General features: G+C 48.9%; 2 protein-coding genes across 10 annotated transcripts in view; one reads left to right on the top strand and one right to left on the bottom strand.

Moving 5' to 3' along the window:
* RABGAP1 (RAB GTPase activating protein 1) overlaps positions 1-16,120 on the top strand; it is a 178,280-nt gene extending 162,160 nt beyond the window's left edge. For 5 of the 6 annotated variants that reach the window (XM_053204654.1, XM_027035046.2, XM_027035047.2 and 2 more), the window contains 5 exons: positions 9,382-9,486; positions 10,351-10,434; positions 11,123-11,194; positions 12,831-13,028; positions 14,358-16,120. In XM_053204654.1, the coding sequence (XP_053060629.1) occupies positions 9,382-9,486; positions 10,351-10,434; positions 11,123-11,194; positions 12,831-13,028; positions 14,358-14,480 (582 nt within the window). In that variant the 3' untranslated portion in view covers positions 14,481-16,120. Of the gene's footprint in view, positions 1-9,381; positions 9,487-10,350; positions 10,435-11,122; positions 11,195-12,830; positions 13,029-13,713; positions 13,860-14,357 lie in introns of all 6 variants that reach the window. The other variant, XR_003412844.2, reaches the window with a different exon arrangement.
* STRBP (spermatid perinuclear RNA binding protein) overlaps positions 15,243-27,577 on the bottom strand; it is a 155,631-nt gene continuing 143,296 nt past the window's right edge. For 2 of the 4 annotated variants that reach the window (XR_008290955.1, XR_008290956.1), the window contains one exon: positions 19,849-21,350. Coding sequence is in view for 1 of the 4 variants with exons in the window: in XM_053204656.1 (XP_053060631.1) it covers positions 16,427-16,458 (32 nt within the window). In the remaining 3 variants the exon portion in view is untranslated. Of the gene's footprint in view, positions 16,459-19,848; positions 21,351-27,577 lie in introns of those variants that run through there. The other 2 variants (XR_008290957.1, XM_053204656.1) reach the window with 2 other exon arrangements.

The following is a 27,577-nucleotide window of genomic DNA, read 5'->3' as shown; positions in this document are numbered from 1 at the left end:
ACTTGGCAGAAGGGATGGATTCTGTTGAAACTCTTGGCTTCTCCCCTCATCGAGTGCAGTCCTTGAATGGTAGTATTTATTGTCCTAACACATCACCTACAAAGTGTCCTTCCTGTGATACCACTTGCTCTTATCACTGTTGCTTCCCTCCTTCCCTTCGGGGGTTTTCCGTTAAGCCCTCCTTCCCACGTTCTTGTCAAACAGGCAGCCCTCAAACTCCTTTCCCATCATTGTTTGATAAGAGGCCTTGTGACTAATTTGTATGCCCTCACAATTGGCAGGAGCGTTTAATCATTATAATTTACTTATCTTCCCTGAGAAGAGATTCTTTTATCCTGCATGTTAGGTGCCTGTTGAATAAGCATTGCTGATGGTTATAAGGCTCAGTGCCTCAGCAGCTTGCCATTTCACCAGTAATTTCAGTTGGCAGATGTTCTTTCTTTGCTTTTCCTAATCGTAAGGATCACGGTGATGGCTTTCCTGGCAGGGTATTTGTCCATTTTCTATACTATAAGCCTCCCCTTGAACAAGTGTAGTCTTTCATATGTCGTTTAGGTCAGAAGTTGGCAAACTTTCTTTGTGAAGGGATGGATAGTAAACAGTCTAGGCTTTGTGGGCCATATGGTCTGTGTTGCAACATCGAACTCTGCCACTGGCACAGAAGTAGCCGTAGACAGTAAGTAAAGGAATGAGCGTGGCTGTGTTCCAATAAAACTTTATTTACAAGAATAGGTGGCAGGCTGGATTTGGCACATGAACTGTAGTTTGCCAACATCTGACTCAGATTTCCTTGTCAGGCTCCTAAGATTACTGTTCTGCTCATTGGTTTCCTGAGGTTCTAGAGAAGGCTCAGGCTGTTGAGGGTTCCCAGGGGACTTACATGATATGTTGAACCCCATAAGATCTATGAACTTCACGGGGTCCTTGACATCCACCAAATATGTATGAAAATGCTGTGTCCTGTTTTTCTTTTAAAGTCCCTGCTTTCATTAGTTTCTCAAAGTGGTTCACAAGTGAGATGAGAGAGTGAGATGGCAGTACATACTGGTTTTTATTCTCTTTAGAAATAGAATAATGGAGTAAAAATTTTTGGACAGACCTGTATTCTAGTAGCAATTACACTCCTTCCAAGTAGAGTAAAATGTGCAGAGGTAGAACAGTAGCGTGATAGTGAGAATGCCATGACTCGGTGTATGTGAAAAACGCCACCAAAGTATTCGCCACAGGCAGTGTCAGTGCCTCTGCTTGGCAGCTGCACAAAGCTGCACGTAACTGGGAAGTCTCCTTTTTCCAGTTTTTGCAGGGAGGCAGTTTCAAGGTCATTAGCCCTCAGTAACCGGAACCTAGAGCTCTTACTGTCTTTTGGTTTACCACAGTCTGGCCATCAGGTTCGAGTCCCCTCCCTATGGTGCAGATTCCCGGCATGCCCTCTGTTCTTCGCAGGAACACAATAGAATCATCCCCTCCCTGTTCAGGCCTTTCTGCCAAGTGCATGGAGGGAGCTGGGTTACACTGAGCAGGAACTGCTGAAGCAGGGCCACAGCGCACACCTGCGGTGGCTCCACAGAAGCTGGAGATCATGCCGAAAGGAGGTGAAAAAGACCAAAGAAGACGGGTCCTGGGTAGGAGCTTTGTGTTCCACAAAGGAATGATATGAAGAGGCAACTTAAGCTAGGATCCAGGTGGATGTTTACTTGGAGCTGTTGCATTCTCATTGGACAGGCCCAGTAATCACACTGGTGTGCCCCTGTTTAAGGTGGATCACAGACTTCTTATGTTCTTGAAGCTTGCCCCTAAAAAGGTAAAGGTATAAACCTTTTTTCAAGTTGTATTATCCTGACACAGTAAAGAACTAGGTCCTTTAACATTCCTGATACCAAAGTGAGAAATAGTTAAAAATAATGTGAATTCCCATTTCCTGATCACGAATGATAGGCACTGTGATAAGCACTTTGCTAACCTCTGGTATCTCATAACCTTGTCTCAGCCTTCTGAGGAGGGTTCATGAGCCCCATTTATGGATGGGGACTTTTTTTTAACAATCGGGAAACTTGAGACTCAGAGAGATGGAAGCGCCCCAGAGGAAGCGGAGCCAGGAACCCAACCCAGGCCCATCTAATTGGAATGCCCCAGTCTTTTCTACAATGCCACAGTCTCCAAAATAAATACGGAAAAGAGAGGCACCTGAGGGGCTCAGTTGGTTGAGTGGCTCAGTTGGTTAAGCATCTGACTCTTGATCTCGGCTCAGGTCTTGGTCTCACTGTTGGTGGGATTGAGCTCCGTGTCGGGCTCTGTGCTGACAGTGCAGAGCCTGCTTGGGATTCATTCTCTCTCTCTCTTACTCCCTCTCTCTCTCCCTCTCTCCCCCTCTCCCCCTCTCCGTCCCTCCCCCCTTAGAATAAACTTTAAAAAATAGGTAAATAAATAAGGAGCGAGAAGGTACGATTTGATGTCATTAACTACATCAAAACCATAGATAGTGATACATAACAGCAAACCTTTTTTAGCACTTAATTAGTTCTAGGCATTGCCCTAAGTGCTTTTTACTTACTGTCTTATCAGATCCTCAAAACAACCCATGTTATGTCAGGGATAAAGTGGGGTCCCCATTTATTTATTTATTTATTTATTTATTTATTTATTTATAATATGAAATTTGTTGTCAAATTGGTTTCCATACAACACCCAGTGCTCATCTCAAAAAGTGCCCAAGGGATACAGCAGGAGTGCTGATCCCCATTTTACTGGTGAAGACCTGAGGCAAAAGAGGTAAACTGTCTGACATGGATCCCACTGTCAGTCAGTGCCACAGCCCTCAGATTGGAACCCAGATGGCCTGACGTCAGAGCTCACATTCCTAAGTTGGCTCAGAGGAGCAGGGCCCTGAACATCAAACTGAGGTCCCATCCTGTAGTGTCAGCCATCTCCACTAAGACAGACCTTCCCACAAGTCTGTCTTCTCGTTTCTTTTGAATCGTCGCTGAAAACCAACTGAGGTTCTGAAGGGAGGGCTGTGGTGTTCTCTCACCCCTTTTTTTGTTTTTGGCCTTCAGGTACTCAGTCAGGTTTTTGAAAGAACTTCATTGTCTTCAGCTTTTCCCTTCTTACATCCCAGAGTAAAATTATGGTATGTGACTTACCGGGTTTCCAGAACATTTTTCCACTTGATGTTTTATGTCACTTTTATTGTTCCTCATCTGTCACTTTTGTTAATATGGAAATTACTAGTTAGCCACTGGGTCCCTAGGTGACCCCAGCCATGCTTTCTCCTCTGTGGCCCGGGAGTAATACCCAGATCTAACATTGTGCAAGGCACCTGGCACAAGGCCAACAGTGAGGCCCCTCTGGCACACTTGCTGTCTGCACTGAGCGCAGCGTCAGAGTGAGAGGGAAACTTTCGGGAGCCCTCCTGCTGAGATTTGGATTCTGGCTGCACTAAGCATTACATCTGTGACCTTGAGCAGCTTGTGAACCTTTCCCAAATGAATTATTTTTGGGCCTGTCAAGAATCAGTTGTGTGTATGGGTCTCCTCAGTTCCATACCTGCTCCATTAATCTATGTGCGTGTCCTCATGCTAACCCCACGGTCATCATTGCTATAGCTTCACCGTCTGAAAATCAGGTCATGGGAATCCTCTTCGTTGTTGTTCTTAAAAAACAGGTCCGACTTCGGCTCAGGTCATGATCTCGAGGTTCGTGAGTTTGAGCCCCGCGTCGGGGTCTGTGCTGACAGCTCAGAGCCTGGAGCCTGTTTCGGATTCTGTGTCTCCCTCTCTCTCTGACCCTCCCCCGTTCATGCTCTGTCTCTCTTTGTCTCAAAAATAAATAAACGTTAAAAAAAAAAAACTTAAAAAAAAAAACAGTTTGGTTCTTCTATCATCTGCATTTCTATATAACTAATAGACTCAATTTGTCAGCTTCTAGAAATAACAGCCTTCTGGGATTTTGAGTAGGGTTGCATTGAATGTATAAATCAGCTTGGGGAGAATTATCATCTAAATAGTATTTGAACCTTCGAATCCATGAATAGGTTATAATTTTCATTTATTTGGGTCTTTTTCAATTTCAGCATTGTTTTTAGTTGTCAGTTAACAAGGCTTGCACATTTTTAAATTTATTGTAAAGGATATTGTTTTCTTAAATGCATTTTCCAATAATTTCTTGCTAATCTCTAGAAACAAAACTGATTAGGGGCACCTGGGTGGCTCAGTTGGTGAGTGTCCAACTTCGGCTCAGGTCGCGATCATCATGATTCGTGAGTTCGAGCCCCGCACCGGGCTCACTGCTGTCAGCCCATTAGTGCAGAGCCCGCTTCAGATCCTCTGCCCCCTCTCTGCCCCTCCCCTGCTCGTGCTCTCCCAAAACTAAATAAATATTTAAAATTTAAAAATAGAAATAAAACTGATTACATGACCTTCTATCCTGTGACCTTGCTGAATTCGCTTAGGATTCTAATAGCTATTTTTGTTTGTTATTTAGGATTTTCCACATACATAATCATTTCATCTCGGAATAAAGACAGTTTATTTCCTTTTGAGTCTTTAGGCCTTTTTCTTGCCTTCCTGCACCGACCAGGATCTTCAGAACAGTGTTGAACGGGAGAGGCCCCCTCCCAATGAGGCTCCCTTGTTGCCGTATCCCAGGTATCACCTGTAGATTTTCCAGAGATCAGGTTGAGGAGGTTCTCCTTTCTTCCTATTTGCTGAGTTTTTGTCATGAATGGGTGTCGAGTTTTGTTATTCTTCCTGCATTTGTGAAGATGATTATTTACTATTTCTCGTAATTCTGTTAATATGGTGACATAATTCGATTTTTTAATGTAAACCAGCCTTGCATTCCGAGGAAATTTAAGGTTTCCTTTTTTTCCCTTCAGATTTTTATTTGTATTAAAATTTCTGTGTTCATGAGGAATATTTGTCTGGAGTTTCCTTAATTTTGTGTTGGTGTCAGGGTAATGATGGCCTTCAAAAATAAATTGGGAAGCATTCCCTCCTGTTTTCTTAAGGCCTTTGTGTAGCATTCTTCCTTGATTAAATCTGGGATTTACCTAGTGAAGCCATGTGGGCCTGGAATTTTCTTTGGAAATTATTTAATAATGAATTCAGTTTACTTCCAGACACAGAGCTATTCAAATTTTCTAATTCTTCATGTGTCTACTTTTATCATTTCTGTCTTTCACGTAACATAATCATGTCAGTTATCTAATGTATTGGCAAAGTCATTGGTATTTCCATTGGTATTTCTTTTAATGTTTATAGGATCTACTGAGATGGTCTGTCTTTCATTCCTGATATGGAATGAATTTGTGTCTTCTTTTCCCTTAATCTGACATTTCTAGAAATTTATCAAGTGTGTTGATTTCTTCAAAACCCACTTTTTGGTTTCTTTTGTTTCTGCTTGTTTTGTTCCATTGACTTCTCCTTTCCGTTATTTTTTTTCTAACTTCTTTTTTAGTTTGCTCTTTTTCTAGCTTTTTTTTTTTTAATGTTTATTTTTGAGAGAGCATGGGTGGGGGAAGGGCAAAAGGGAGGGGGACAGAAGATCCAGAGTGGGCTCTGCACTGACTGCAGTGATCCTGATAGGGGGTTTGAACTCCGGAACCACGAGATCATGACCTGAGCCAGAGTTGGACGTTCAACCAACTGAGCCACCCAGGGACCCCTCTTTTTGTAGCTTCTTAAAGGGAAAGCTTGATCATTAATTTTGGACACTTTTTTTCTTTTTCTTTAAAAAAAAAACTTTTTGGGGCGCCTGGGTGGCTCAGTCGGTTAAGCGTCCGACTTCGGCTCAGGTCATGATCTCGCGGTCCGTGAGTTCAAGCCCCGCGTCGGGCTCTGTGCTGACCGCACAGAGCCTGGAGCCTGTTTCAGATTCTGTGTCTCCCTCTCTCTCTGACCCTCCCCTGTTCATGCTCTGTCTCTCTCTGTCTCAAAAATAAATAAACGTTAAAAAAAATAAAAATAAAAAAAACCTTTTTTTAAATTTATTATTTTTGAGAAAGAGAAAGCACGTGAACAGGGAAGGGGCAGAGAGAAAGAGGGGGGTTAGGGGATCCAAAGCAGGCTCTGTGCTGACAGCAGAGAGCCTGATACAGGGCTCGAACTCAGGAACCATGAGATCACGACCTGGGCAGAAGCCAGAAGCTTATCAACTGAGACACCCAGGCGCCCCTGGACCCCTTTTTTCCTAAAATAAGCATTTTAAAGTTACATATCCCCCTCAAGCACTATTTCAGCTGCATCCTACATATTCTGATAGGTTTGTTTTTATTTTCATTCAGTTCTTATTTTTTCTTTGACCTGTGAATTGGTTAGTATCGATTAGTATTAGTTTATTAAACAACTATTAGTATTAGTTGTTTAATTTGCAACTATTAGGGATTTTTCCCAGAGATTTTTCTGTTGTTAATTTCTAATTTAATTCATTTGTGGTTGGAGTACATATCCTTTCTGATTTTAATCCTTTTAAAATATATTTATGCTTATTTTAGGGCCTACTTTTGCTCTATTTGGGTGCATGTCCCACAAGCACTTGGAAAATGTGTGTGTTCTTTTGTTGTGGGTGCAGTCTTCTATAAATGTCAGTTTGGTCAAATCTTCCATAAACTTACTTGTTTTCCCTCTGCTTGTTCCATCACTTACTGAGAGAACAGAGAGGAAGTCTCTAATTGTGCATTTATTTCTCCTTTCAGTTATGTCAGCTTTAATTTCCTGTAATTTGAATTTATGCATACATTTCAGATTATTACGCCTTCTCAGTGGAATGAGTCCTTTATTGTTATGAAATGTCACTTTTTGTCACTGGCAATACTCTGCTCTGAAATCTGCTTTGTCTGATATTAATGTAGTCACTCCAACTTTCATTATATTGCATGGTACATCTTTCTCCATCCTTTGGCTTTTAACATATCTGTGTCTTTATATTTAAAATGGTCTTTTGTAGCCAGCTTATAGTTGGGTCTTGCTTATTTTATTGAGTCTGATAATCCCCTTCTCTTAACTGCAATGTTTAGGCCAGTTACATTTAATGTAATTACTTACATGGTAGATTAAGTCTACCATCTTGCTATTTGGCTATTTGTTGCATTTGCTTTTTATTTCTTTTCTTTCTCCTTTTCTGCCTTCCTTGATTTAATTGGGTATTTTCATGATTTGAGTTTATCTCCTTTATTACCTTATTAGCTATTCCAGAGCTTTCTTATTTCCAGGCCTCTGTCAGCATCTCTGGCCCCTTAACTCTGCCTCCTTGATGTTTTGAGATGTGCTATTTGGAACCCTTTGCCCTACTTCTTGTCCAGAATGTGCCTCTAGGTAGAAATCCAGGGTGGTAGTAGAATTCATCTTGTTTGTTTTCTTTCTCCCAGGAACCACAGTCCTGCATTTATTATTTTCATTGTCTGAAAATAGTAGTTTCATACATTTTATCCAGTTTTTTGTTTACAGTGATAGGGTAAATCTGGTCCCTGTTAGTCCTTCATGACCAGAAGTGGAAGTCTGGATTTGTGTTTATTCTCTCCAGACCCTCCCTCTTCCTATGCTTATTCAGATGGAGTGCAGGGAGTGTGGTGCCCTTAGGGGATGCTGGTCAGGCCAGTCCATTAGTTTCTGTGCACCTCCCTTTCACAGCATTGAGAGTCACTTCTTGGCGTGACAGCACCAACACTGGGCTTAATGTCACGCCACCTGGTTGTAGATTACAGCTCTGCTACATGTGCTGTGAGAACGTGAAGGAATCACTTCCCCATTCGCTTTGCTTTTCTTTCCTTTTCTTTCTTTCTTTTTTTTTTTAAACAAACTGGGGAGCCACGGTGGGCAGGGAAGACTTGACTTCAAAGACCCAGTTCATATCCTGGCCGTTTCACACTTCTTAGAATCACTACCATGATAGTGATGACGAATAGCTGAGAGAACGTACGAATGTGCCGCAGGCTCCAAATTACTTCTCAGAAGAGGATAACTGAGTCCAGGGGAGGGAAAAGAGAGGTAATAGGTTGCTCCACAGATTAAAGTAAAACAAGTCTTTAACGGGACTTGCCTCTCTTTACTAGTTATTTCCTCTCTTGTTTGATTCTCATTTCCCTTTTGATTGCTTCTTGGGTTTGAGCTGTAGAAGAAGATGACAAGCCACTCCCCAGAAAGGATTGGCCTTAACTCTTGGACCCCACTTAATTGCACACTTGTGCAGTTTGCCTGTAATTAATGCCTTTTTGAGATTGCATTATCATGCCATTCTCAGTTCTCCATGTAAGGCCTCAGCCCTGCAGATCCTGATCCCCCCAAAGAAGATACATCAGGGGAGGTGGTATAGTGGAATGTGCCAGGGGCTCCATGACACCTCTTTTTTTTTTAATTAATTTTTTGTAACAGTCATTTTTAAGAGAGAGAGTGAGAGAGAGACAGAGCATGAGTGGGGGAGGGCAGAGATGGAGACACAGAATCTGAAGCAGGCTCCAGGCTGTAAGCTGTCAGCACAGAGCCCGATGCGGGGCTCAAAACCACAAATTGTGAGATCATGTCCTGAGCCGAAGTTGGACGCTTAACCAACTGAGGTGCCCCTCCATGATACCTCTTTAGCTAGGTGACATCAGAAATGCTGTTTAGTTTCAGGGAATCCACCATCCATTCATTGTTAAAAAGGAGGTTGGTATATAACAAAAGACCCTCCATATCTAGTGGTCTGTAACTAGGAGCTTGTGCCCTCTAACATGCTCATTCTTCACTTATCCTTGAAATGTCCAGTCTCAGGGACTCCTGTATCTGGCATAGGTGCATCATTTTCACTTAGACCCACAGATCTACCCACCAGACTTTTGTATGCTTTCAAAAAACACTGGGGTAGAGGGTGGCCATTTCAGATGATGAAAAGGGAGTGTCAGGAGGGAGGTGGCTTCCTTTATCAAGTGATGAGAATGAGGTGCAGAACTTGTTTGATGAAGCACATGAAATACTAAGAGTCTGGAGGAGGAAAACCAGAATTTATCATTACTATTATTAGTGATAATGACAGGTACCTTTTATTGAGTGTTTACTGTATTCAAGGTGCTGTGCGGAGTCCTTTCTGCATTTTATCCCTCATATGACAAGCCTGAAGTTCAGAATGATTCTCAGTGACTTGTTCAAGTGGCACATGATTCGGGAATGATGGGAGTTGAGCCCAGGCTATCTGATGCCAAAGGCTGAGCCCCTCACCACTGTCCTGCACAATGTCTGTGCAAGAGACTGAGCCAGGCAGTTGTGCATGAGAGTCTCTGTGTGACCTCAGGCATGTCATTTCCCCTCTCTGGATCAGTTTCCCAGTCATGTTAAAATGGGATTGTGCTGGCCAATTCAGACCCCATCCGGTTCTCGATTCTTGTGTGACAGCATCTCTTACATGCTTCAGGCTGAAGAGAAGGCAGATGCACTCAATAAGGAGTTGCTTATGACCAAACAGAAGTTGATTGATGCGGAAGAAGAGAAGAGACGGCTGGAAGATGAGTCTGCTCAGGTAAGGGGAGCTCAGCCCTCCCACATGCCTCTGTGTCTTGAGAGTCATGAGTCCAGCTGGCGGCTTCCTGCTGCCACTGGGGAACCCGCAGACAGCTGGCTTCAGTTTCCCTCCAAAGGCTTTTTTTATTTACTGTGTAAAGCATAATGGTTGTTAATAGTTGGAGCGTAGCAGGAGACAGTGGGGCAAAGACCATCCTTTCTTGGGGCAAGAGAAACTCCTGTGTGTCAGCATCTGAGTGTGACAAAGAAGAGAGTTATTTTAGCATTTCTGCAGAAGGAAAGCAGCCATCATATAATGTCTAGCTCTTCCCCTACCTGTCCGCTGGCTTCTCCCCCACAGAGCAAACTCTGGAAGGCCTATCCTGAGCTAGCCCTCCACAGTCACTGGGGGCACAGACCCGCAGCCATAGGACGAAGAGCTTTGGATGCTTCGCCCCACAGAGGAAGCCCTTTCTTGCCCTCACGGTTCTCCGTAACGGTCATGCTGTTTAGTCTCTGTCAGGACAGCCTGAATGAGAGCAGGGCGTTTTCTCCATCATGAGGAAGGAGCAATTCTCTGATGAGCTCTTGAGTCTGTTTGGTTTATGCTGTGTCCTCAGCTCAGGCTCACGGTTGTGCTGCACTGGCAGGGGGAGCCTTAGCCAAAGCCCCACTCCGAAACGGAGTTTGATCTTTTATGGAAGCGTTTTGACTGTTCTCTCCCTCTCCTGGCATCAAGACCAGGCAGGTGAAACAGAACGCTTCCTGAGTAGGTTGGTTACTTTTTGGAAAGCCCAGAACAGAGCAGTTAGTGCCAGAGCTTTGTATTTCCTTTAAGACATTCACTTTTCCTTTTTTTTTTTTTTTTTTTAAACACCTGCAGTTAAAAGAAATGTGTCGTCGGGAACTCGACAAAGCAGAATCTGAGATTAGAAAAAACAGTTCCATCATTGGTGACTACAAGCAGGTGAGTGAGTGCACTGTTGGTGGGCCACAGGCTCTGGAAGCCCTGCTCGCCTGGATGAGTGTGTCCCCTCCACACCCTGGGCTTCCCGGCTCTGCCACCCGCACCGACCGGTCACTGTACTTCACCGGGCAAGTGACGTCACTGATTCTTAACGGGAAAATAAGAGAAATGGTCCCTGTCTCAGAGAACCGTCATGAGGGTTCCATAAGATCGTGTCTGTAGAGGGCCTGACACCCTGCCCCACCGATAAATAGGCATTTAATAAAGGAGAGCCACGCTGTGTTCTTACGGCCTCACATTCACCTATGCTCGTAGGCCGTAGAAACACTTCTCTCCCTGGCTGGTTTCAGTTTTAAGAACATAACTGAACTGGTCTTGTTCTTTCCTAAACTTGGATCTCGTGCCGGCTTGTGAGTCTGTCAAGTGTGTGTAAACCGTTGGCCATTGAGTGGGGCACCAGTGAGTTCCTCGAGTCCTAGGCCCATGGATATAGAGGTGGCCCAACCAGAGGAACTTCTGCTCTTCCCCCGACTCGACTCGTCCCCCCGGCACCACCTCCACCCGGTGTGCAAGTACCGTCCTCTCCGCTCAGCACGGTCCAGCTTCCACTGCCGGATTCATCCCAAACCCAGGTTATGCGGATGAGGACACTGCTCAAGAGATTGTCTCATTTCATTTGTTTCTGTAGATTTGTTCTCAGTTGAGTGAAAGATTGGAGAAGCAGCAGACAGCTAATAAAGTGGAAATTGAGAAAATTCGGGTAAGTTTTCCTCTACCAAAGAGATTCTGTACAACCTACTTCATTTTATGGCTTTGTTCAGCACAACAGATTTTGGGAGAGGGTAGTTTGATTTCCCTTTGATTTCAAACATGAGAGAAGCCACCCAGTACCCTGTTAGGTTCCTGTCATGGCCTGGCTGACAGCTGGTGGTGTGCCGGTCTCCTCTGGAAAGGAGTACAGATGAGACCCAGAGATCTGGTTTTCAATCTTAGAATACAATTGGCCTTTTCCTTATAAATCCACTTAACATCCTCTGGAGATCGTGACTGAAAAAAAAAAAAAAGGCGACCCAGGATTTCCGAATGTCGTCAGTACAGCAGGTGATCACTGCAGGGCACAGAGGTGAAGGAGTCCAGCCAGCAGTGGGTTTTGCTTGAGGGTAGGGGTGCAGAGACCAGGAGCCTGTGGTATCACTTGTCATTCCCTGTGCTCTGTACACTGGGACACTCCCCTTCGGAGCTCAATTACTTCTGCTTATAATGGATCCCAAAACAACGAGGACTTTGTGTAATGTTTTTGTTTTGTTGCCAGTTTGGGGGCTTTTGTAACTTGGTGCTTGCTTTCTTTAGGCTGTCCCTGTGTTAGAAGCACTTACCACATTTTTCGGAGAGGAGTAATTTACCGAAAGATGCTTTTCTAACACACTTATGACCCCGTGGACAGGAGGGTGGGAGGGATGTGCTCATGGCCTCGCACACACATCAGCAGTTTACCTGGAGCGAGAATACACCTGGCCTCCGCCCTGAGTAGAGTGTAAACAGCAGTATCTATTTTTTAAATATGACTTATTATCTGATTCTAAAACTGTTAATGCCCACTGCAGAAAATTTGGAAAATGAAAGAAAACAAACTCTTGTAATTGTATTACCCACAAATAACATCACCGTTATTAACACTTCGGTGTACATTCTTTGAGTTTCTGTGTTTATTTCAACGTACAAAATGCCATTGATTCTGAGATACTCATTTTTTCCACATTCACATCTGAGAAATTGGGACATGCCTTATAACTGAGGGCTTCCTAAAGTGGCTTAATTGGAAGAATGTTTTCTTAGAGGAACATGAAATGGGGTTTCTTCCAGTCAGGGCCATCTTACTTTGATGAAATGTGGTAAATATTTGTAACCATGCTTTACAGACATTTCTGTGTCCTTGGTCACCCAGCATTTAACCAGTTCACCATGCTATGAAAAGTTCCTCAAAAACTTTTTAGAGGCTGCATACAAACTACCTTGTATAAATACAGCACAGCTCTGTATTTCCTCTCCCACAGCGGTTGGATAGTTTACACCCCCTGCCCCATTTTGTTTCTGTCTCTGATTCCACAGTGAAAATCTTTGTACATGAATCTTTACTCACTGCATCTTCGTTTTTTTAACCGAGGTTCCTAGAAGGGAGGTGACAGACCAGGACTTAAGAATATTTTTATTGCTTTTAGTGTATGACACCATGTGGCTTTTCCAGTAGGGCATCTGCCAAAGAGAACATAGTTTTTCAGAAGCTGTGGTGCTCAACCGAGAAGCCATCTCTTGGCTCCCCAAAAAGGAGGCGCCCACACCTTCCCGCAGGGCTGGTTTCTCTTCTTTGCCTCTTCACATCTGACCTTCAATTTCAGCAAAAAGTGGATGACTGTGAGCGCTGCCGGGAATTTTTCAACAAAGAAGGTCGCATAAAGGGCCTGAGCTCAGCCAGGGAGGTTTTAGATGAGGACACAGATGAGGAGAAGGAGACCCTGAAGAACCAGCTGAGGGAGATGGAACTGGAGCTGGCCCAGACCAAGCTGCAGCTGGTGGAAGCGGAGTGCAAGATCCAGGTAACGGCCGCCGCCCTGGGCCCGCCCGCGTGGGCTGGAAACCCTGGAAATGACCTCTATGGTTTGGGGGTTTTTTCCCTTTTAACCTTTGACCATATCCCTGTGGGAAGAAGCCCATTACTTACGATTTACCAGCGGATGTCTAATTAGTATTTGGACGGTCATAAGAATTGGACTTTATCAGAGAATTGTCCATCAACCTTGGGATCTTTTTGGTGAAGCAGAGAACACCTGCTTTGAAATCACAGCTGCACCACCAAACTGTGACCTTGGGTTAGTACAGAACCTCTTTACACTTCAGAGTCCTTATCTGCAAATGGAGACAAGGCCCCCCATCTGATAGTTTGTTCTGAAGACTACATAAGATGATGCCCAGAAAGGGCTCTCGGCACTGTGTCCGAGGACTTCCTACCTGCGAACTCGTAGGTCCCAACTCCCATCATTTAACTAGCTTTGTGACTTTGAACATGTGACCTGATTTCTCTGAGCCTCCACTTCCAAAGAAGAAAGTGGGGCTTACTTAGGTCATCTTCACACTGCCGGGCCAGTTCCACGAGCACCAGTATAATATGGAGCACAGAGTGGGCCCTAAGCACCGTGTGTGGAAGGGACTAAGTTCAGGACTAAAGCTTAGGGCCTGGTCTCCCACATCACACACATTCACTGGGCATCTGCTCTTTGCCAGGCCCTGTTCTAGGTGCTGGGGTTGCAAAGCTAAGACATGGCTTGTGTGACTGTCCAGGACAATCAGGAAAAGCACCACCAAGGCAGCAGTATGTGAGCTGTGGTCAAAGAATGAACCAGGGTTGCAGCTGCAGAAGAGAGAGAACAGTGAGCATCCCTGGTGGAGGGAGCGGCGTGCTGAGCGGCAGAGGGAGGAGAGGGCCTGCCCAGTGAGGAGTGCCAGGAAGGCAGGGGTGGAGGTGGGCACTGAGCTGGCAGAGTGTCTCTGGGTCCAGATTATGAAACATCTCAAATGTCTTGCTAGGGAGTCTAGACTTTAAAGGTCTTTGCTGGAAATTAGTGGCGTGGTCTTTGAACCAGACCATTAGCTCTGTCTGCCTGATGTGCAGTCGGTGGATAAGAGAAGGAAGCGCTTAGTTAGGTTGTTTTAATAAGTAGACGAGGCAAGAAATGAAGAGGTCTTAACTAGGAAAAATCCCAGAACTCTAGGGATTCCAGACCCTTTTATGCCAGGTGGAGACTGGGGAATTTCCAGAGGCCTCTCAAGAATACATAGGCTGAATTCTTATCTTGGCTCAGCTCTCGGGAGGCACCTCCCTTGACACTGGAGCCGAGCATGCTCACCGTACATTGTTCCCCTTGCAGGACTTGGAGCACCATTTAGGCCTTGCCCTGAACGAGGTACAGGCCGCCAAGAAGACGTGGTTTAACCGAACCCTGAGCTCCATAAAGACGGCAACGGGGGTTCAAGGGAAAGAGACTTGCTGAGTGAAGTGGCTGCCTCCAGACACCTTCAGAAAACACGACACCTTTTGTTGCCTTCTTTGGCCAGATGTGTGATTCTGTGACATGTCCCAGGACCAGAATGTACCTAAGTCAGATCCATAGCAGCATGTTGGTAGGTCATTGGACCAGAGCTCATGAAGCAGGCAGCCTCTCTGGGGTAAGGCTCTCCTAACTACTGATGCTAACAGGCCTGCTGGCTGAGTGACGCTCTGGACACGCTCCGGGAAACCATCCTCCGTGTGAGCTCCCAGGCCTCTTCCTGGTGTGGGTCACCACCTCACCCAGCCCAAGGGCTGAGTTGACATTATCGGAGTTTGGGGATCCTTCAGGCTTTTGGTTTTTTTCTAAACCTTTAATCTTTTTTTTGTTTGTTTTTAAATATACATATTATATATATATTGTGGGGTGGGGGTGGGGGGGCAGGGGATCAGTATCGCAAATAATTCTTATCTACTTCGTGCCAGCATAGGGTCCTCCAGGTAGACGCGGAGAAGCACTTTGTTTTAAATAGGAGGGTTTCCTGGTTGTAGTTGAAGCCACCTAGTTTTGTTAAAGAACACATTGCACAGGTGTTGGGTTTGGCATTATTCACATTTCTGATCAATTCTATGCAACTCTTCTAGTTCCTCTTGTTTTTAGTGTTAGCTGCCAAAACGTCACAGGGCTGGGCTGGGCGACTTGACCGACTGTGAGACAGGGTTAATCATAACGTAGACAAATCTTATTTTGCTTCATGTGTCGTGTGTGTGTGTGTGTATATAAATATCTTTTCCCAGTGTGCCCAACTGACAGTGTTTAAATCCCAGACCAAGACTGATCTGCACAACCTAATTATGTGGATATTTGGGCACTTAATGTCACTCCAGTTCTGCTGGGCCCCACTCTCCTTCCCCACCCTCTCGAGAGCTGGGAAATGCTCCATCATTTCAAGGTCCCTAGTGCTTTTGCACAACAGGTCATACAGGCGAGGAGGACACTGCGCCGTGTGTGTGTGTGTGTGTGTGTGTGTGTGTGTGTAGACACATGTGCGGGATGCACAGGCCCAGGCCCGGTCCTGCTGACCCGTGTCCCTCCCTGGCTGTCTGGGCCCCCGGGCCCTCCCCCGAGTGTGCTGGGTGCAGACCTCGCTGTTCAGATGGGCTGCAGGTTCTCACTTCAAAACTACAGAATAGAGGTTTTAGCACCTTTAAAAAAACAACCTAGACCTTTTAATTTATATAGTGATATGCTGATGGGCTGGCGCCGATGATCTGGTCTCCGCGCGCAGGGTGCAGGTAGCTGTTCTAAGAGGCACTGGTTTGTGTATAAAGATTCTTGGGTTGTTTTGTATCTCTTTTCCTGTTGGCTATACTAACGCTTGCTGAGGTCACTGTGACAAGGGAGGTAACAATGGCAACCCCCACCCCCCGAACCACACCCTCCACCGCTTTCTGTGTCTTTCTTGTTCAGTTACCAAAACAGCTGTAAGCCCATCTAAAACTAGGTGCGTGGACATTGTGCTAGGGTAGTTTCAGTGTGTCAACTTTATGAACTGAAATATAAACCAGTAAAATTGTATTACTATTTCTTTTGTTGGTTTTATTTTAACAGCATATTCATTAAATATTTTGGTACAAAGAGCATCACTTTGTAGAAACCGGTTTCATCATTATGTGCTCCGGCCCCTTTCCCTGCTCCCACTGTCCGAGAAGAGCAGCCTCCGCGCTGTCGGGACAGGTGTGTGGGGGCCCCAGGCGCCTCCCCACCCCTACGGCTCCGGCGCGCCAGCGGCACGGGGTGTGGGGAGACGAGCTTCTCCTCTGCCAGGCCAGCGCCTGCGCCACCACGGCAGACTTGACCCGCTTGGTGAAATCCAGTGCCGTGTTCCCGGGGCAGGCGCCATTCCCGTGTTGGAGGGTTAAGGAAGTCCTACAGGAGGTGAAAGCATCTCACCAGGCAAGAGATGGGAGGAATTCGAGGCCTGAAATGTGAATGTGCAAGAGAAGTAGCTGTGGGGGAAAAGGCAGTCCGAGTAGCTGGGGTCTAGCCCTAACACTTTTCAGGAAGAGTGGCGGCATGGACAGACACATCTTTCAGAAAGTTCCTTTCTACTTACGGGGTCCCCCTGCACCCTAAGGATGCGCAGGGCCCCGGCCGTCCCTCTTTACCACCTCGCCCCCTTCTCTGCGGCAGGAAGAAGAGCAGTCTCCCCAAGCCTGCGGTGTTCCCCGTGTGACCTGCCCTTCAGGACCCCTTCTACACCCGGCCTTGAAGAAGGGAAGGCGGTGAGTGAAGCCTCTGCCCTGTCTTCTCTCCGCTGCCCCGAAGCTGGGCAGGTGCCTCATGAGGGGCCAGGACAGCGGCTCCACGGCACATTTGGGAGTCCTCTGCCATTTGCAGGCTAGAGAACCTATCTGTGGGATCCACACTCGCGGCTAGCTGGGGCAGGAGTCCAGAAGGGCCAGCTCGCTCTAGGCTTTGCCGGTCCCAAGGGTCCTGGTGTCTGGGAGTGTAGGGATTCGGCAGGAACCCTCCCCTCCCAGCTGAGCCCCGGCCCAGCGAAAGGAGTCCATGTACCAGTCAGCCTGGGCACGTTAGGCCTAAGGTCACTCAGATGGTCCTCGCTCTCGGGGAAGTCCCCGAGCTGTGTTGAGACTCAGACTGAGAATACCAGGTGCCACACTGTACGCTAAGTGCTGAAACAGGTATATGGGGCCCTGTGGGGACAGGGAGGTGAAGTGGCAGTGACCGGTTTCTGCACTGATGACCTGAGGGGGTTGTGGGATGGAGAAGCAGCAAGACATTTAGCTGCAGGAAACGCCAGGTGGGTACGCCATGGTCTGACGGAGCGAGACTGGATAATGAGGTTGAGGCCCCTGAGGCTGAGGGGTTTGAAGGCGGAGGGAACTACTGAAGGGTTTGAAGCCAACTTGCCTTAAAAACTGGGGGGAAGAGTCCTGTCAGTCCTTTAGGAAGAAAACTTGGAGAAGACATCTAGAGTCTTTATAAAGAGAGGTGGTAAAATAGGCCAGATTGGAGACGATTCCTGGAGAGTTACAGAAACTTGGTGAGAGAAAAGGGAAAGGACACAAAGGGAGAGAAATGGAGCTCTTGGTGTGTGGGCTTGAGACTGTCTGGGAAGCGCCACTGGGAGGTGCCCAGAATCTAGACGGTCGGGAGTCGCGTGGGTTTCGGGACCTTAGCACTACTGATAATCGTTTGTTGTGGGGCGCTGTCCTATGCTTCTGGCTGATGAAGCACCCCTCCCCCCATCACTGCCAACAGTTGTCACCATCAAAGAGATCTCCACGTCCCTGTGTAGATGTGGAATCCTGCAGGGCAGGTAAGACCGTACGAAATGTACACACTGAGCAAGGGCAAACTGCAGGCCTCGGCACCCCCATTTAAAGAGAAAGAGGGGCCACGGTGTGAGGCTGTGGCCATCGGGAGGAAAAGTGTAGCGTGCTCTACATCACAGCGAGGGCAGGACCAGAAAAGACTCATCGGTGACAGGGAAGTTCGCTGGTGCCCAGAGTGGCAGCAGACGTGGAGGTGGCTGGAGGGAACCGTGGTAGAGCAAAGAGCATGAGGCTTCGTGCTGGAAAACTCAGATCACGCTTTTGACCGTGGCCACATCTCTTCCCGGACCGTGCGGTCAGGGCTGCTCAAAAGCAGCGAAAGTACGGCACAGGCCGCGTGGACTGCAGGCCCTACTGAACCCCAGCTGCTCTCCAGAGCCTTGAGAAGAATTCCCAGGGAGGAGGCGGCATCTTCCTTAGTCTCCCAGGAGTGCCGCCGCCCCGTCTGCCCTGAATTCCAAGTCCCCGCAGCAGGAGCGAAGAAAAGAAAATCCACGGGAGCTAAAAATAAGCCGAGACCACAACTCCCGGCTCTGACTGACCCAACAGAAGCGAGTCCACGCACCGGGGAGTAAGGTGATACGGGCCCCTTGTGACCTGGGAGAGGCCCGTCCTCATCAGTCTGACGGAGGTTTATGGCATTAGAGCGCTTCACTTGCTTATTAGCCTGCCTCTGACACTGGGACGCCCCCTCTCCTAGGACACATCTGGGGGGTGATGAGGTCAGAAGGATGAAACAGGTGCAAGGATTAGGCCCATACCCAATGGCTGGGGCAGTGGCTCCCAGAGCGAGAGGCCTAAGCACTGAGTCTCTCTGCCCCTTCCCCATTTTATCGGAGAGGAAATTGGACCCATGGGTTCCTGGCCCAGGCACCACGGCCGATAACCCGCACCTCTAGCTCCCCGTGACCGGCAGGGCACTTCACTGCCAACGACACACTTGCACGCTGGATTCTAGGCCAGACTGTGACCTTGGGTGCACCACTCATGTTGGAAAGTCACATGACCTTTCCGAGTTCTTCTCCTCGCCTGTGTCCTAGGGGTTGCTAGGGCACCATAAAGCTCCTGATCCTTCGCCTGTGTGCTGCTGGTCCCTCCAGCTGTCTGAACGCCCCTGGGAGTTCAGTGATCTTATCCTCAGATTTGTAAGCAGCGGTGGAAGATTTCCTGCCCGCGATCACAAGACCTGCCATTTCAACCTTCTCTCTCAAGAGCCACCTCCTCCTCTTCTGGGGCCCGCGAGCAAGACCAGCAAGGCTCCCGCCCTTCACTCCCCCATTTCAACCCCACAGGCTGTTCGCCGTGGGGCAGGGGAGCAGCAGTGGGCCCAGGCCAGCCAGCTCTTCTGTGGCCAGTTCTAAGCATGCTCATGAATCCGGTGCAAGGGCGCGCAGAGAGGGGGTGGGCCCTGACTTACAAAGTGAAGCAGGAACACCCAGTGCCTTCGTCTACCCACAGTGGTTGCACTTACCTGGAAGAGGCATCAGCAGGCCTGGGCCTGGCTCTGCTTCCTCAGGATGTTCTGGGGCAGCTCCACTGTGGGACCCTCACAAGGGCGGGGGAGGGGTGGAGCGTCAGCTCTGGATACAAACTGTTGCTGCCATCTACAAGTTCTACTTTTATCTGTGAGCCTCAGTGTTCTGATCTGTCATGTGTGGGTAATGCCAGCCCTGGGGAATAGGCACGAATATAGTAAGACTAAGATGTGTGAAAAGTACCTGGTAAATTCTAAGGTTTAGAATTGAGCCCTCACTCAGCACCCGTAAGTCACCACTTACTACGCCAGGGTCCCAAGTTAAAGTTTCAGTTCAGTAAACATTTTGCACCATTAGCAGAGAAGCAGAGAGTCGTAAGGAACAGGACCGAGGCCTTGGCTCCTCATCCCTCTCCATGAAGGGAAGATCCTGCCACGTGTTCTGACCTGGAGAGTCATGAGGGCCAGAAAGTGGTCCTGCACTCGGCCACTTCATCAAAGTCACAGCTTTCATTTAACCAAAGTGGGTCCACTGCTGTTGAAGACAGAAGCTTTTATTTTTATTCATCCAAATGGGGAGAATGCAACATGTCAGAGCATTACAGACAGACTGCAGCAGCCAGACAAGAGGACCAGTCTACGGCAGAGTCCGACATAGTCAGTGCGAAGGAGCCACAGTGTGGGCGCTGGGGCGGCAGAGAGTCCCTTTGGATGAAGGCCAGGCATCCTGGACGAGGCACTGGTGACAGTCCACACATGCAGGCTGCTGCTTCAACCACGCCGAAGGTTTAAAGTTCAGAGTCCTACATGTAATCATTGCCCCAGACGGGAAGGACAATCCATGGTGGTCGCATTTGCCAATTTTTTCAACGTGATACACAACGTAAAGTTATTGCCAAGGACTTTGCACTGCAAATGATACTATTTACACTTGCGTATTCAGAAAAAAAAAACAAAACAAAACACAGTAAATAGATATACAGATAGATAGATATTTTCAGTTGATACCTAAAAAACTACCTTGGCCATCACCAGACCAGAGTGAGAGTAAGCCATAGCCAGGAGTCCAATGTCATGTGTGTAACCGTGCAGTAGGGAAAGGTTTTCTACCCACAACTACACTCGGCCTTCTCCATGCCTCCTGGACTCCCCACCCCAGGGGCTGAGGCCGAGCAGGGCCACCTTGCTCCTTTATGAGAGAAGCCCCCTCTCGAATAGATCTGGGCCTTAGTTCTGAGCTAGCTGCCTCGTCCCCAGACCAGGAGTTCTGCATGGAGTGGGTGACAAGTCCTACAGGCCACTCTCTGGTAATGCCACATGGCACGGAGACCAGGGTGGGCGGGCTGTGGAGCTAACAGGCCGAGCCAGGCCCATCAGCTTCACTGCCCCCAGAAGTGTCCTCACCCTAATAATTAGGGTTCTCTCAGGAGACTGTCCTCTCCTAAAGCCACAAGCCACTTGGACAAGATGTTCAGCACAAGAGGCCAGCGGATGGGTCCCTGGTGAAAGGCCTGAGTACAAAACACTTTGGGGTAAGCGCTGCTGAGGGCTAATGTACGTAAGATTTACCAAATGAAGGGGCTTGTGCCTCACTAGAAGTCAAGAGGAACAAAGGCAGAGCACTCCCCCGTCAAGCAAGCATTCATTTTGTTTGCTCAAGCCCCAGGAGAGGAAGTACATCTGGAGTTGGGAGACTGCACGGGCGACAGCTGCCTGGGATTCCTAGGAGGTGTCAAAACTAAGGCCCTAGTCGGGGCCTTGAGGTTGCCTACGGTTTGGCTCCCCAGCTGAGTTTCTAGAAACAAGCCTTCCTCTCCAAGAAAGGTAGCAAAAAATGGCAGCTAAGCCACCTCCCACGTAGCCATAGCCCGGCCAGGTGCTGAAAAACCACTGCATTAAGTGAGCGAGGGAACAGGTAGCTCCCAGTGTTCCCTCTATGAAGTAGGGGTGCAGTGCGAACCCTACCTGATGGCCCAGGGCTGGTCTGAGCGTGAGATGCCGTCCTGGTCAGGGAAAGGGACGCGTCTAATGGCAGCGCTTCTGACACACAAGGTGAGAGAAGTAAGTGGGGAATCGGGGCTGGCCTGGCACGGAATTCCAAAGCTCCTGTGGGCATCGTCACTACCTCAGGGGTCAGTGCCACAGATGAGGTTACTCAAGGTTGCGTCACAGTGACACACATCCAGGAAACAAGCCCATCTGGAGCAATACGTCTTGCCCCTGACACAGCAGACCAACTCCTAAGCCCGAGGTGGGGAGCGGTGCTCAGCCCGGAAAAGGGGAGAAAGAGGCTGGACACTTAAATGCAACTTAATAAATTACCAGTGGAGAAGGGACTCCTTAAAGAGTCTTCTGCGCTAACACTCCTGTCCCTACCCTTAGTTTCCATGAACAAAAAAAAAAAATGTGACTTTCCAGAACAACAGAAACATTTAGGTTAGAGTCAAAGAAAAAAAGCAACCTTCTGACCATTTATTTCGCTAAGAAAACGGCATCAAGCCTACGCTCGGGGACGAGGAGAGGGCAAGGGCCGGGGCCAGGACCAAGCTGCCTCTAACGGCCACATCTCGCATACAGCCAGGCCCACCTTTGTCCTTCCCCTTCGAGGAGCGGAGAAACGCCTATGGAAAACACAAGGAGTGCTCCTCCCTCGGCCAAGTCCCACACCCACCGTTAAGAGCACAAGAGCCCCCCCCTCCACACCCCCAAAAAGACAAGACCAGGCAGCAAAGTCCGAGAGGCCCACCCTCCACCAGAGAGAGCCTGACAAGCAAGGCGGGCATCCAACATGCCCTTGGAGGCACAGCCTCACCAAAACTTCCTTCCATAACCCTCACCTGGTTCCCAGCAAGGATGGCACACAGCTCCCCAGGGAGCCAGGGCAGCCACCAGACCCCTCACTCCTGACCGGGGTGCCAGCGGACCACGAAGAAACCACCTCTCAGGCCAGTGCGGACGCCACACCTCCTAGCCGCAGGCGCCAGGCAGCCTCACCCCTCCCAGGGGCCTGTGGGGGATTCGCTGAGACAGCAGGTGCACACGCACTCAGATTAGGTGGCCTTTCTCCAGTCCCCAGGGGCCCTCCCATGGCAGCTCCCGACCCTCACACCTCACCTTGGCTCAGTAAAAAGCATCCTTCCACCTGCCTAGAAATCTCGGGGCAGGGAGCGGGGGGGGGGGGGGGCGGGGGTTGTGGATTTCGGGGAAATAGCACTATATACATTTATAGTTGTTTTTTGTCGCCCCAACTACATTGAGCACCTTGGGGCAGGCACCATGAGTGACTCACCTCCGTCTCCCCATGCACCCGCCAGAAGGCCTGGCCTCAGGCAGTCTGTGATACACCCGAGCCGTGTTGGCTTCGGCCTGTCACATACAGGCATCTTGCCTCAGTGGCCTGTAGGCTTCTCGAGAGTCCTGACCATCCTCTGCACTTCTCGCAAGGCCTGTTTTGTGTGTTGGCTGCATGCCAACGGGAAGGGAGTCTGCTCCGTGAAGCTCTCCTGCCATGAACTCCATTCTGGAGCAAGGGGAACTCACTTTTACTCTCACACATCAAGGCCCCAAGCCAGAATCTAATCCTGGTTTTGTCTTGCCCTTATTTAAAAGGGTAGCAAGACAGAAAGGCCTGGAGACAGAGGACTTCTCAAACTCCGCCAAGTCAGAACGGTAGAGAACAACCAATTCTCCGGACCTCTCCTTTCTACTCATAGCAACACCAACCCAACTCTTGCCTAAAACGTCCGGACAAAACCGAGATACCATCTGCAACCACAACTCTGGTCTATGACCAGAGTGCCGTTTCTAAAATGCACCTGTGATCACTTTACTGTTCTAAACACAATCTCTCACTGGCTCCCCGGGGCCCAGAGAATGAGGCCCACGCTCCTTAGCCTGGCATTCAGGGCCCTGCCCAGGCTGGGCCCACGTGCCTGTGTGACTACACGGTTCTTGGTGTCCTCTCCAGAGCAGCTTCCTAGGGCTCTCCTGATTTGCCCTTAGCCCTTCTGTCATTGGGGCCCTGTCACCTTGGACTTCCTTGAGCCCTGTTCTGTTCTACATGTTGCTCTCACCTGTCAGTGCCCCACCCCCCCCCCAAAACCTGTGGTCCTTATGGGCCAGGACTGCCCCTTCCTCCTCAGTGCTCATACAGAACAGATGCTCAGGAAGCCTTCTGTTTCAGGTAGATGGGCCAGGCGGCAGATGGAAGGAAGTTTCCAGTCATAATTAAGCCAAAGGGTCAGTCTCTACAGCCTAGGGCAGGGGTAGGCAAAATAAGGCCCACTCTTTTGTTTCTTTTACAGTCAATTTTATCGGACCACAGCCACACCTGGGTTTATGCACCATCTCTGGCTGCTCTTGCGTGACCACAACCAAGCTGAATAGCCATGTCTGGAAGATTTACCGTTTGGCCCTTTCCAGAAAGTTTGCTGACACCAGGTCTAAGGGAGTGCTCCCATATATTTCCACATTGTGACACACAAGTGATAACTTCTGTGGCCCAACAGAGTAAGAAGACAAGTTGCAGACACTTGACCCTCAGGTCTTGGCCACCCCAAAGGCAGACAGGATCACTGTCTCAGTGCACCTGTAACCTTGCATAGCTCTGACCTGAAGGTTCAAAACCACAGCTGCCTCTTTAGCCTTAGTCCCCAAGAGATCTATATAAATAAGAGAGGTGCAGAAACCCACCCTGACTCCTTTCAGTGCTCTATGCCACCTGGCCAGGATGAGCCAGAGGTGGTAAGACTGAGCTAGACGCCAAAATCTTACATGGTTTTTTTCCCCCTCTCTTTAAAGTGCTCTGTGTGGCAAATCTGCAACTTCCCACTAAGTAAAAACCATGTTCTGTAGGTGCTGAATCCAAGGAGCTCCAGACCCTCCCCGGGTAAAGAAACCAAAACATTACTTTTATAAAAAGCAGAGGGCCTCTATGTGAGTGAACACTCAGTACCTGTCACTCCCTTTGGTGAGGCCAGGAGAGCAGACACGTGCAGAAACTCGGGGCAAGGGTAAGATGCTGACTGGCCAGCCTGCACACCTCTCTATCCGCCGCCAAAGAGCCACTAACCCGGAGAGCACAAGAAGAGGGCTCACAGCCACCCACTGATGAGAAATTGGGCCCACCAAACCCCCATTTCCCAGCCCAAAAGAGATGGCCCTTGCCACACTGCCCCCCTTTTCCCATCGCCCACTGCTGCCCTGCCAGCACCTTCTTCCCTCCCCACACCTTCCCCATCTTGGCCCCAGGTACCAGCTGCCATCAGCAAGTACCTTCGTGCTGCTCCAGAAGGCTATGCCCTTTCTGTGCACGCTGTGCCCCCTTCTGGAAAGCTCTCCTTCATGACCCCCCCTGGCAGACCTCCATCCAGTGCAGATGCCAGTCTCCGCGGGAAGCCTCTGCCACTCCCGTCAAAGCTGCTCAGGTCCTAGGCCTCCTCACGGAGCAGGAGGCCTGCCAGAGTCTTCCCCAACCACAGGAGACGGCTCTGACCTGGCCAGGCCCCTGAGCTCCCCCTTCCTGTGCACTCCACCTCGGTCAGTGGTTTCACCTTCTACTCCGCTGTCTAAACAGAAGACCTTGACATTTTCTCCAGCTGGGAGAGCCTGGGAAACAAGCAGTAGTTGACAGTGAATGTTTCTCAACGAATCCACGTGCCAAAGAGGGGAGCAGTGGCCTTGGCAGTGTCACCGATCACATCGGCGTGCCATCCGAACCTGACATCCGTGGAAGAAATCCCTCTGCGCTGTGCAAATAGCTGGCTTGCTTAAACATTCCTGGTCACCACCGGCCTCGCTTCTCATCACACCTAATCTCCCAGGACAGCCCCACCATCTCAGGAGGCACACACTGCCCAAACTGCCCAACTGCTTTCCTACAACCGTCTTTAACCTTCCTTCTAGAGTCACGTACAAGTCAAAATAACCCTTTAAAATAGCTGATGGGAAAGGTCCGTGATCTCCCCAGGTCTCCCCAGCAGCCTCAGTGAATCTCATTTGGAGGGGCCCTCGGCCTTCCCAAGTTTCCCAGGTGCCACCTTCCAGAGGTTTCTCACCTCCTAGAGGATGTCCACGACATTTCCCTTAACATAGCCTCCGAGGACATGAAAGATGTTAGAAAGTGGAGCAACTTCTGAGAACATCTCCATGATGGAAGGGTCCAGTGAGATCCCACAGCATCCGAGCACTGTGGGCAACGTGTTACTGTGAGGATGACTCCTTTGGGTGGAGCAGATAATGAAGGCCTAGGCAGGGACAGACGACAGCCAACAACCAAAACATGGATGCAGAAGAATACGAAAAGCACACTTCCAACAGCTTATCCCTCCCTGCCTACCAAACCCCTGGGGGTCTCTCCAGCAGCAATCACTGGTCTACACTTGATTACAGAGTTCAGTTATGGTGCCAAAAAACGGTATGGAAACAGGCACAACAACAATAACAGAATAGGCTGCCAGGCCCAAGGTTAACCAGTCCCCTAAGCCCAGGGGCAAGCTAACAGTTCCTCCAAAGGAACCAGAGAAAGAATAAGCCCAAAGTCTGGATTCTTTTTTTTTTTTTTTTCCTCCACATGGCAGGGGGCAGGGCGAGAGGTGGAGCATTGGTTTTTGCTTGTTTTGCTTCAAACCACACAGGATATGTCCCAGAACTGTGGAAGAGAGGTAAGCAGAATGCCTCAGAGAGAGGAAGGGAAACTGGGCAGGCAAGCAGTCTAGACCAGTAAGACAAACCACCAGTACCGAGCACAGTGCTGGCAGAATGGGTGGGCTCAGCCGCTTACTGCTGTGTAATTTGGGGCAAGTCATTTTGGCTAAGCCTTCATTTCCTCATCTATAAAAGGAGATCATTTCTAGATCCCACAGTTGTTGTCTAATTCAACCCTCGTCCCCAAGAAAGGGCTTCTGTTAACTCCAAAAACAGTGCAAGACATGTCATTTCTTCTGTGTGGTTAAAAACTCATTAGGAGCCACAGCGTTTTGCCACAAACAAGCTGGGTGATCTGGAGAGCTCTCTGGGCTTCGACAGCCTTGCCTGCTCAGGAAGAAAAACAGTCCGTGCCCGGCGACTCTCCACACTGTAGGGGCAGAGGGTGGGAAACGGATCGGCCACTGGGAAAGAGCAGCTGCTAAGCGAGTGCTGGGCCAGGTACTCACTCTCCTCACACAAGTCACTGCTCTGGAACTCGTGCAACCTGGGTTTAAAACCATTCCTTCCTCCTGCTCCCCTCTAGCATCACGGCAGGTGGCGCAGAGAAATGGCCAAATGCCAAGGACAATGACTTGGGGTGAGGGAGGACTGTCTTTCCCTGGAGAGGATTCTGCCTCCATCCCCACCCCCACCTATCCCTAAGCAGAGACCCAGGTGGCAATTGTTAGCAAAAGAGCTGGCGACATGGTCTGCAGCGGCGGGAGACTCAGCCGAGTTCGGAAGAACGGCTCAAGTGCAGCAATTCAGAGACCTCAAAGCCATCCCAGCAGGGCTCACCAAGCACAGCGCAACCTAGAGGGCCGCCTGCGACCTTCAGGCTGGCCACCTTCCCTGAAGCCTAGTCTGGGGAAAGTCCTGGCAATCGGAACAGGCCACTGCAATCCGGCACTCCCCAAGCTCTGTTCAGCACAGGACGGCTCCCGACACTTCTACCCCAAACCTGGGTTGCCGGCCCTCCAGGCCCCTCTTCCTTTTACCCTGTGAGTCAGAACCTTGCCAGCCTTGAGTGTCTTGGCTCAAATCTTCTAAGACATCCCCATCACCAATCTCAGGCCAGACAGAACATATACGCAGGAAGCATTAGCTAAATGAAAACCTATACCTCGAGTTGTCACTGATATTCAAACAGAAAAAAAAAAAAAAAAAAAAAAAACCCAAGCTTGAAATACAAGGGCTTTCTTTGTTTATACAACCACACCTAAGTCTTCCAGCCTATCTTTTCAGTTATATAATCTTTCCCAATTGGTCTCACAAAAAACAGCCCTATTTTTAAAAGGCCAGGATATCTGGTCCAGAACAGCCTCAAGTCAGAGAGCCTGGCTTCCAGCACAGGAGGCGCCTGTGATCTCAGGACCCTGTGACCCCATGTGAGGTGTGAGGCCCCCGCTGGGCCTGGCCCACGGCCTGCACACCTCCTTCCCGCCACCCGGCACGTTCCTCCCCTTTGTCCAGACGGCACCCACAGCGCACACGGTGTGGTGAAAGAGGCTTTGGCATCGGACGGACTGGGGTTTTGTTCCTAACTCCAGCCCTGAACCCTGAGCCTATTTTTTTTTTTA

The sequence above is a fragment of the Acinonyx jubatus genome, chromosome D4 (genome assembly GCF_027475565.1).
Source record: "Acinonyx jubatus isolate Ajub_Pintada_27869175 chromosome D4, VMU_Ajub_asm_v1.0, whole genome shotgun sequence".
Taxonomy (NCBI): Eukaryota; Metazoa; Chordata; class Mammalia; order Carnivora; family Felidae; genus Acinonyx; species Acinonyx jubatus.
This window is presented reverse-complemented; position numbering and strand designations above follow the sequence as displayed.